General features: G+C 41.7%; 1 protein-coding gene across 1 annotated transcript in view; it reads right to left on the bottom strand.

Moving 5' to 3' along the window:
- The window catches only part of LOC109298725 (lipoxygenase homology domain-containing protein 1-like), a 182,523-nt gene that overhangs the window by 112,143 nt on the left and 58,966 nt on the right, over nt 1-11,414 (bottom strand). The window contains exons 10-11 of the mRNA XM_019518979.1: nt 2,817-2,968; nt 1,520-1,598 (exon numbers count right to left, since the gene is read on the bottom strand). Of these exons, the coding sequence (XP_019374524.1) occupies nt 1,520-1,598; nt 2,817-2,968 (231 nt within the window). The remainder of the gene's footprint in view (nt 1-1,519; nt 1,599-2,816; nt 2,969-11,414) is intronic.

The following is an 11,414-nucleotide window of genomic DNA, read 5'->3' as shown; positions in this document are numbered from 1 at the left end:
CGGACTTGATGATCTGCTTACGTCCCTTCTGACCCTACTGACTATGAAACTATGAATGAAACTGTGGATCACTGTCCCCGATTTGATTCGGCTGAATCCAAATCTGATGATTCAATGCTGATTTGACAAATCAGTGATTTGGACACAGGCACAGCTTTAAAAGTTTTTTCTACATACCCTGAGGTAGCAGAACAGCTCATGATCACTGTGGTGCTGTGCTGGATGGAAGGTCCCACAGCAGCGTGGGGGGCTGTCCAGTGTGCTCGGCAGTGAAGTCAGAAGTGGACCAGAAGTACTTCCAGTCGACTTCCCAGTCTGTTGGGGAGCGTGCTGGGAGTCCATCCATGCCCTGCTGGCCTGGTGATCAGCTGTGAAGGGGCCCTGGGTGCCCCCTCAGGCCCAGGAGGCACCGAAGTTGCTGAGCTGGGGGGTTGTAGGGGCCCCCCAGCACACTCCCCAGGGGACCTGTAAGTGCTTCTCGTCCGCTTCTGGGTCTGCTGCCAAGCACGCTGGGGGGCCCCCCATGCTTCTGTGGGATGCTGCATCTGCCCTAGCACCACAGCGTTCAGAGCCCCTGCTACCTAGAGGTATGTAGAAAAAACATTTAAAGATGTAGATACATCTGAATCACCGAATCTGTCTGAATCTCTCCGAATCGATTCAAAGGGTTCTGAATCAATTCAGAGAGACTAAAGGGTCCTCTAATTCAGAGATTTGGCCACTGAATCAGGCTGAATCTCCACCAAATTGAATCAGTGACCGAAGCTTTGCACAGCTCTAATAGTTAGTTGCACTGAAATTTACTCTATAGTCTCAATGCCTTCAAGTTACATTTGTTCCTAACAAACCTCAGAGTTTTTCAGATGAAACCTTAGCTCCAGTGACATCAGCATCATTAATATCAATGAAGTCAGGACTTCACCATTTCACTACATGCAATAGGAGACTAATAGACCCTGAGTGGATTTTCCCATGATATAACTGACTTGAATCACCTAGGTTTTTCCAATATTCTAACCCTTAGTAATGGGAACAGAGTTTGAGGAACTGATTTCATCAATGACCTGGAAGATGGCATAGAGTGCACCCTCAGCAAGTTTGCAGATGACACCAAGCTGAGGGGAGTAGTAGATATGCTGGGAGGTAGGGCTAAAATTCAGAGTGACCTAGACAATTTGATGAATTAGGACAAAATAAATCTCATGAGGTTCAACAAGGACAAGTATGAAGTCTGACACCTAGGACAGAACAATCACATACATAAGTACAGGCTGGGGGCTGTATAATAATTCCCATCATTAAAAATGTCAGATTGTAAAAACAGTGTCCTCATAGGAGGTGGGGGGAAGATGGCCAAATGAACATGTATAAACTAGCTAAGTCATACAAAGCAAAACTTGTTGTCAAGACATGCAGGACAAAGAACAATGTACAAACAAGCTGCCGTGTATGATAGGTGTTATATACTGTTGAATATTCAATAGACATAATTTTAACGTGAAAAATAAGCGTATTATACCTTTTTTGAGACTCTTAAATCCCACAAGAACTTGGTTCAGTTTGCCAAGGTGTACTGCTTTGATTTTGAAAACATCCACCTGTGGAATGAAAATAATTTAAATGGTAATTTTGTTCTGGTAAGCTTGTATCTGGTTGTAATGATTTAGTAATTTAGCTTTGCATATGTGGGTATTGCTTTGTATATCAGTGTAATTAAGTTTATGCTACCCATATCATTTCATTTATTTCAAGCTTAGTATGAAACAGTATGTGCTATAATTGATATTTCCAGTGTCAGCAACTAGAAATAAGTATGTCATTTAAAATTCTGAAATAGTATTATAGGAAATGCTCATTTTTTAGAAAATTTAGTACTCAGATGAAATTTCCAATTAATTGCTCATTTTTGTTGGCTTTTAGAGGGAAATAAATTGATCAGATCAATTATAATTGTAATAGAAACTGGCATTATCCAGAGTTCCAAAGGGATTTAGCATATAACTATTACTGATTTCAGCACAATTGATTCCAACAGAAGTTATGTACCAGAATATCTTCATCAATCTGGCACCTATGAAACAGTAAGATAGGAACTACATACCTATATTTTTTCTATAGAAGCTTTACCTATAATGTATAAAAGCTCCCCAAGTATATACATCTGAATCATGAAGTTCCTAGGGTGCATCTATACTGCTTGCAAAGCACTAAAGAATGCTGCCAAGAATCATGGCCCTGACTACCTGCTGCTTTTCTCTGCATACCAAACCCAGAAATGAGATGGTGAAGCTGTCCCAGGGGTGTCCCCTGTTGCTGCTCTGAACTTCTTTCAGCACTCTGGAATACTTGAGACCTGTGACAGAGGGCACTCTGAGGGCATCTTCACTGCCTCTGGATTTGGTACAAGCAGAGAGGAAGAATAGTAGCAAGTATACCCTACAACTGTATTAACCACTTTCACAGCTGCACCACTCTGGTAGCTCACAATCATCCTATGGTTGGTCCCTGTAAGTGCCCCATTTTATACTTAGCACGCACTTCCACTACGGAAACACTAGATAAATGCCTGCCTCAAGGTGTCTGTATTACAAATTCCTACACTTCATTAGCTTCCTAATATGCTGTACTAATAATTCATAAGCGAGGTCATGTTGCATCCCTGAGACTGTTGCTTTTTAAAAGTAGGTAAAATGTTTTCTATATGGTATTTTTAGGTTTGTAAAGTAATTTTAATATCCTTAAATGAAAGAGGCTATGTAAATATGTAAATTTAAAGACATTTGCAACTTCACTTATATTTTCCTCAGTTGTTTTACCTGCCCTCTAGCAAAAGTGATTGGACCACTTCTTGAACTAAGCCATCTCTTCCCAGAGTCACCTCTTTCTCCTTGAATACAAAGATACGCTTCTCCACTGGCATCTGCTTTCTTCAGGTCTCCAGTATGCACATAAATGGAGTACTCCACAACTGAAAGGCACAAAGAAAGAAAAAGGTAATATCATGAAAGAAATCCCCAATTTTTCCTCTTGCCCCATAATTAGACTACTAGATTCTATTGCATTGCTTTGTGTGAGAACCACTTGATACATTTTTAAACAAGGAAAAGTCCATTACTCTGTAATAGTAGAGAGAGAGCGCCATGTTAGCCTGACATCAGGCAGAAGGCTAGGCCATGTGGCACTCTAGAAATTAACTAGAGTGTGAAGAAAGGCATAGACTTGCACCAGGAACAGCATACTTGATCAGATGCTATGAACGGACTTTCAGAGAGCAGGGGTACTAAACAGAACAGAATAAAGCAATTTAAATACAAAGAGTAGGGAAAAGGGAAAGGAGCATTGCTGTGAGAGGTGAAGGAAGAGTGAAGAGATGAAAAGGGATAAAAAAAGCAGTTAATTCACTGAGGGACATCAGGGTTATAAAAACTAGTCCAGGTAATGGAACAAGAATCCAGCATCTTTTTGCAATCATACTTAACTTAATCTAGTTTGTGAATGCTTTCTTGTTCTGAAATTTTGTGTTCAACTCAGTTTTTATAGTTTTCTTCTTTAAGAAGAGATGCTCTAAGATCAATGAATACTGATTTGACATCAATTCCAGAAAGACACAAAAGCCTGTGGCAGAACATTTCAACCTCAGTGGATATTTTATCACTGACCTCAGAGTAGCTGCTATAGAAAAATACAGTCTGAGTGTTGCAGCCAGGATGATCTAAAGAGGCAAGGGTTGTTTTGGTGATATCTTTTATCAGACCAATGGTATAGTGGGGAGAGATGTTAAACAAACTTTCAGGCAAAAAGTGCCCTTCTTTTGTGCCCTAAAACTTGTCTAACATCTCTACCAACTATTCTGTTGGTCCAATAAAAGATATCACCAAAACATTCTTGCTTCCAGTACTATATAAAGGCACCTTTAAAGTCTGTAGTAAAAGAAGTTGCACAATCCCACACATAACTGTATAAATCAACCTTTTGTTGAGTTATTTAATTACCATGTATTTGTATTATGGCTTGACTCCAGAGGCTGCTACTAAGATCAAGGTCCCATTGGGCTGGACCCTGTACAAACACACACAGAGTAAGACAAGATCCCTTCCCTAGGCAGCTTACAATTGAATTAGGCAAGGCAGGCATGCATATTTGTAGGGAGGTGTGGAGGAAGTTATTTATTACTGCTTGGAACCCCTTGAAATGTACTGTCCATATGGACATTCTCATTTGAGAGCATGTTCACTTCTTCTGACCAGAGATGCTTTTTGCTTTATCAGCACCTGTGAAGTGAGGTTCAGTACCTCCCCTGGTGCTTTCCTCCCTAACACCATAGGATAAAGGACAATGGGCATTTCTCACTCCTGAAATGGAATAACAAGGACACTACCATGGGTTTCATCCCTAGATGCACTGAGGATGGGAAAACCTGAACTGAATCTTGCTTCACCTTGTAGATCATCTCCAGAATCCAAATCATGGGAGTGTACAAAAAGGTTTCATGAACATGGTAGGCAAACACGTCTGAAAGAGCCAGCCCCCTCTGGATCTCAGTAGACTGACATTTTCCATTGATGTCATTTGTGGACAGATCTATCAGTTATCCAAACAGAAAATGTGCTGCCAAACTGAATGGTTTGGATAGATGGTGTTTGCATAATTGATACTCTACAGAATCTCCTGGTAAATAACCACATCAGAAATATAAGAAATATGTTTTTAGTTCTGATAGGAGCTGTACAGGGTCTTCATAAAGTCCCTGTACACTTTTAAACTTTAATAACTTAGGTTGTAAATATGATAAAAACAATCTGTAAACAGCATTTAAAAGCAAATTTATTAAAGTTTTATGACAACTAGAGTACACAGTTCTGGACTTCAACATTACCACCATCTATCATGATACAGTGCTCAATCCAATCTTCCAACTCCTTGAAACCTTTTCCCAGTTGCTCTTGAGTTATTGCACTAATTCTATTGGTGATCCCAGCCCTACATTCCACCAAAGAACGCAGTTTTGACAAGTAAACTACACATTTAATATGTCCCCATAGAAGTCCAATGGTGACAGGTCAGGTGAACGAGGTGGCCAAGCAATTGGTCCACCTCTCCCTAGCCACTTGTCTGGGAAAATGTCATTCAGAGCATAGTGGCATGGAGCCACTAGAATAAGAATAATAAGAAATTATTCTTATGTTTTAAAGAATAAATTGTTACTTATGAGGCCTAGCATTGTGTACTCTAATTGTCCTAAAACTTTAATAAATTTGCTTTTAAATGCTGTTTACAGAACGTTTCTATCATACCTACAACCTAAGTTATTAAAGTTTAAAAGCGCACAAGGACTTTATGAAGACCATGTATCTTCAAGCAGAATTGCATATATGGATACATGTGGTTCCTGAGAACTTCCCAGAGGCAACTCAGGATGTAGCAACTCAGATCCTTTAGCTTCCAGAGCGCAAGTCTCAGCACACTAACTTCTGCTGGTTTACAGCAACACAGGATTTACGATACACAGATTAGCTATTCTGTTCAGAAAGTGGAAATAATAAATCCATTACTGTACTTAAAAAATAATAATCAAGAAGCCACTTCATGTTGCAGTGTTGCACAATGTTATGGGTTCATCAGCCAATATAAGCACACCTTGAATGTGTTAAGGGTGATGAACTGACTGATAAGTTCATACTTAGTCATTAATTATTGTTTAAAAACTGATTTTCTGAGGGGCTGAAGACCCATCAAAATCCATGGATCTGCAAAAGTCTGTTAATCTCAGATTGCCTCACAGTTTTAGCTCCCATACCTGCCAAATAGTTTTACCTCCCATACAGTGTTATGCTGTAGAAATCCTAAAGACTGCGCAATTTAGGACCTGCATGGAAAAGAATACACAGGAACTGTTACAGTGTCTTGTAACTGATAACATCTTTGTTATGGTTTGTTTCTTAGTGTAAATGCATTGAAAAAGAAACATTTATGAAAAACTTCGTCAAAATTTAGCCATACCACACATCCACTTGACAGACTTTCCTATACTCAATTGATGGTTATTTAAGAATGACTGTTAAAAACACACAGAAAAATTAAGCTACCACAAGCTAAAGCTGTCATTTATTTTCATGCGTAGGTGATGGTAAAAGAGGGAAAAAAGTGTTCTGGAAGATATTTATTTTTAAACTTTTCCTATCACTCCTTTCACAAGCTGAAGCTATTCATATTGAGTGGTATAATGAAGAGGACTGAATTCAAATATTGTGACATTTTATACAGCTTTTTCTTTAATACTTCTAAAATATAAAAAAAGATGATATCACTGTGGTAAGGGATTTTAAAGACCAATTTTGAATACCCAACTGCAAAATTAATATCTAAAAGAGTTTAACAAATAATAAGGGCTGTATCTATCTACAAGGATAATAAAGATGTTACATGTTTTAACACATTTCTGTATTTAAAACATCTTTTTTTTTTTTTTTTTAATCTTTTGACTGTGTGACAATAACAGCTGAAGAAGCCTGGTTGTCTGAGAGGAACTTTTATTTTAATGTGGCATAATTTACTCAAGGACTTCCCCCATAACTTCATTTATTTCAAGCAGTCTGGGCCTTGATCCAGTAAAGCACTTGGGAGTCAATGGTATTATTCATGGGCTTGAAGTTCAGAAAGAGGCTTAAGTGATTTTCTAGATTTGAGTCTTAATGTGTGCCATCAGTTTAAAGGTCACTGACCTATAATAATGTAAATCAGCACAGGTCCACTGAGGTCAATAGAGCGGCATTGATTTGCACCAGCTGAAAAATCAGGTTCATAATTTCAAGAAAAATAATTTAAAGAAAATGCCCTGCCCAGGTAGTATTCTGGCAACAAGTTTCATAGATTCATAGATGTTAGGGTCGGAATGGACCTCAATAAGATCATGGAGTCCGACCCCCTGTGTAGGCAGGAAAGAGTGCTGGGTTCAGATGACCCCAGCCAGATGTCTTTCTAACCTCCTCTTGAAGACCCCCAGGGTAAGGGAGAGCACCACCTTCCTTGGGAGCTCATTCCAGATTTTGGCCACTCTAACTGTGAAGAAGTTCTTCCTAATGTCCAGTCTAAATCTGCTCTCTGCTGGCTTATGGCCATTATTTCTTATAACCCCCAGGGGCACCTTGGTGAGTAAAGCCTCATGATTTCCCTTCTGCGCCCCCATGATGAATTTATAGGCAGCCACAAGGTCGCCTCTCAACCTTCTCTTGTGGAAACTGAAGAGGTCCAGGTGCCCTAGTCTCTCCTCGTAGAGCTTAGCTTGCAAGCCCTTAACCATATGAGTGGCCCTTCTCTGGACCCTCTCCAGGTTATCCACATCCCTCTTGAAGTGTGGCACCCAAAACTGGACACAGTACTCCAGCTGCGGTCTGACCAGTGCCCGATAGAGGGGAAGTATCACCTCCTTGGTTCTGTTTGTCATGCATCTGCTGATGCAGATAAAGTGGCATTAGCTTTGCTGATTTCTTCATCACACTGATGACTCATATTCATCTTGGAGTCCACTAGGACTCCTAGATCCCTTTCTGCTTCTGTGCTGCTGAGCAGGTCATTTCCTAGGCAGTAGTTGTGCTGGACATTTTTCCTCCCTAGGTGCAGCACCTTGCATTTCTCCTTGTTAAATTGTATTCTATTGTTTTTTGCCCATTTGTCAAACCTGTCCAGGTCTGCCTGTAGTTGTTCCCTGCCCTCTGGGGTGTCTACTTCTCCCCATAGTTTTGTATCATCTGCAAACTTGGACAGAGTACACTTCACTCCCTTGTCCAAGTCACTGATGAAGACATTGAAGAGTATTGGTTCAAGGACCAAGACCTGTGGTACCCCACTGCCCACATCCTTCCAGGCTGATACCAACCCATCCACCACCACTCTCTGGATATGTCCTGCTAGCCAATTTGCCACACACCGGACTGTATAATTATCCAAGTCACAGCCTCTTAATTTGTTCATCAGTATGGGGTGGGATACCATATCGAAGGCCTTCCTGAAGTCTAAGTAAACAATACTTAGGGGGGGATCTTGTGGCCTGTTATAAACTGGTTAGGGGGGATCAGCAGGCGCTAGGGGAGTCCCTGTTCCCCCGAGCACTGCAAGGAATGACCAGGAACAATGTTCACAAGCTGGCGGAGGGAAGGTTTAAGTTGGACATCAGGAGGCGCTACTTCACGGTCAGGGCGGCTAGAGTCTGGAACCAGCTTCCAAGTGAGGTGGTGCAGGCTCCCACCCTGGGGGTTTTTAAGAGGAGGTTGGATGACCACCTTACTGGGGTCATTTGACCCCAGTGCTCTTCCTGCCATGGCAGGGGGTCAGACTAGATGATCTGCTCAGGTCCCTTCCGACCCTAGAAACTATAATATCTACCCCTACTCCTGCATCCAGGTGCTTTGTAACCTGGTCATAAAAAGAGACTAGATTAGTCAGGCATGATCTACCTGCTACGAACCCATGCTGGTTTCCCCTCAGCATAATTTTTCCTGCTGGGCTGTCACATATGTGAGTCTTAATAATCTTTTCAAAGACTTTACCAAGGATGGAGGTGAGACTGACTGGCCAGTAGTTGCCTGGATTCTCCTTCCTCCCCTTCTTGAAAACAGGGACCACACTGGCCCTTTTCCAGTCCTTTGGGACTGCCAAGTTGTTCTGCCATTGGAAAAAAAGATGACTTGGCAGGCAGGTTTCCATGGTTCAGAGGTACAGTACCATTATGATACACCTAAAATCTCATCCTGCTTACCTTGTCATCCCCTAAAGACAGTAAGACTACTTGTGTAAGCCGAGAAGGGTTTAACCCATGGGTGTTCAAACTGCTGCCTATAGGCCAGATCCAGTCACCACAGCCATGTCATCCAGTCAACAGGGCTCTCCATAAGTTCAAAGACTTGGCAGCAGGGGAATGACAGGGACAGCATGACCCTGCACACTAGATTGGGAGGGCAGGGCTGCGCAAGGCCTGATTTGGAAGGGTAAGGAAACTATGGGGTACTAGGACTTGATCCCAGAACAAAGGACAGTCCCATCATGTGGGGCTGGTACAAGGCATGATCTAGGTGTACAGGGGCTGGCCGAGGCTGTGCAGGGCCCAGTCTGGCCTGTGGACTGGGCCCACACTGCTCATCTGGCCCACGGGACAAAAAGGTTGGGCACCATTGGTTAGTCCATAGACTCCATTTTAGCTAACAAAGCATAGTCATGTATCTAAATGACATTCATTATCTTAACCACTTATATCCAGAATCAGTAATGTACCTGTGCACGCCTTAACTTTAGTCACAGGAGTAGCTCTATTGAATTCAAAACACTTGCAGTCAAGGCAACTATTCATGTATTTAAAATACTTGCATCTAAACTGTTTTTTTGTAATCAGGGCATGTCTACACATGCATTAATGCTATTTGGCTTTACTGTGTAGTAAATTTCATACCTGTGTAGGTGCTTATGCTGGTAGTAAATTTCATAGATTTTATAGACTTTTAGGGTCAGAAGGGACCTCAGTAGATCACCAAGCCTGACCCCCATTCTCTGAGCAGAAAAGACCACTGGGGTCAGATGACCCCAGCCAGGTGCTTGTCCAGTCTCCTCTTAAAGACCCCCAAGGTAGGGGAAAGCACCACTTCCTTTGGAAGCCCATTCCAGATTCTGGTAACCCTTACCATGAAGTTCTTCCTGATGTCCAATCTAATTCTCTGTCAGTTGTGGCCATTGTTTCTAGTTTCCCCAATGGGCACCATGGTAAACCAAGTATCTCCTATTTCTTGCTGCCCGCTGACTCCTGACGAATTTGTAGATGGCCACAAGATCACCTTTCAGCCTTCTCTTGTAGAGGCTGAAGAGATCCAGGTCCTTCAATCTCTCCTCGTACGGCCTTACCTGCAGGCCCCTAAACACCTGTATAGTCCTCCTCTGGACCCTCTCAAGGTTATCCACATCCTTCTTGAAGTGCAGCACCTAAACCTGGATGCAGTACTCAAGCTGTGGCCTTACCAATGCCACACACAGGGGAAGTATTACCTCCTTAGACTTGTTTGTGATGCACCTGCTAATGCATGATAGATTGCAGTTAGCTTTACCTATCACTTCGTCACATAGTAGACTCGAAGATAAACATGAGTCATCAATGACTTTGAGATCCCTTTCAGCTGCTGTGCTACTTAGAGGGTCATCTCACAATCTGTATGTGTGTTGGTGATTCTGTCTCCTGAGGTCCAGCACTTTGCACTTATCTTTGTTAAACCACATCCTGTTCTGTTCTGACTACTTTTCCATCCTGTCCAAATCTGCCTGAATCTGTTCTATGCCCACCTGTGTGTTTACTTTGCCCCATAATTTGGTGTTGTCCACAAATTTGGACAGAGAGCTCTCCACACCCTCATCCAAGTCAAGCAACCTGCAAGCAGGTAAGATGTGACCCATGGGCCCCAGAACCTGCCCCTCCCAAGGCCATACAGCAGAAAAAGGGTCCAGGGATCTTCATGCCAACAGTGCAGCCAGAGCAGGAGGGGATAGGGGTCCACATGCTGCCAGTCGGGTGGCATTTGCCACTAGTGCAGCCATGCAATGGTGGAGGGAGAGGGGGAATCCTGTTGAGGGTGCCCCTGTAGCATGCTGGCCACACATCAATGATACCTGCAGCCTGTTGCCAGGCTAAAGCTGGACAGCTGTGACTTAGACTGTATATAGCAAAGTCTATGGGGCTAGGATTATTTCCCTTTGTGTTCTGTTTATTACACCGACTGATACCATATGGTACATAATACAGCTACATAAAAATGTATCACTGAGTTTAACAAAACAGGTAGAATGGTGGTATGACAAAAAGTATTTTTGATTATATATAAACTGAAAAAAAAATTTAAGAATTTGGGAGCTTGTTTTTCATGAAGGTGAATGTTTTTATTATCTTCCCAACAGTTAGTAAAACCTCTCATTCAGTTCATACTTAGGCAGATTTTTCTCAGATGTCAGCAAACTGCATAAGCTTTAAAATTCAAAAAGGCTGATATTTAATTTGTGCAAAGGATCACAGTTCAGCTATTAGAAGCCATTTAACAAGCAAATACAGTATTGGCTATCAGTGATTGATTACTTTAGTAATTTATGTCCATACTACAGAGTTATTTCTCCAACAGTAAACAGATCATAGAGCCAGAGGTAAACTGATTTAGAATCTCTGATATATATTTTCAAATGTTATCACAAATTTGTATTGCATTCATCAAGAAACATGGAGGTCAGAAGCAGGAGACCAGCAAAATGTTAACTGTAACTGACAAGGTTCTTTGCGTGAATCTGATATCTTTTATTAGACCAACTTAAATCATAGAATCATAGAATCAATGAGTCAGAAGGGACCTAGACAGATCATCTAGTCTGACCCCCTGCCATGGGCAGGAATG

Source organism: Gavialis gangeticus, unplaced genomic scaffold (genome assembly GCF_001723915.1).
Source record: "Gavialis gangeticus isolate Ggan-Ray unplaced genomic scaffold, GavGan_comp1, whole genome shotgun sequence".
In the NCBI taxonomy this organism is placed as follows: Eukaryota; Metazoa; Chordata; order Crocodylia; family Gavialidae; genus Gavialis; species Gavialis gangeticus.
The sequence above is the reverse complement of the archived record's forward strand: the minus strand, read 5'-3'. Positions and strand labels throughout refer to the sequence as shown.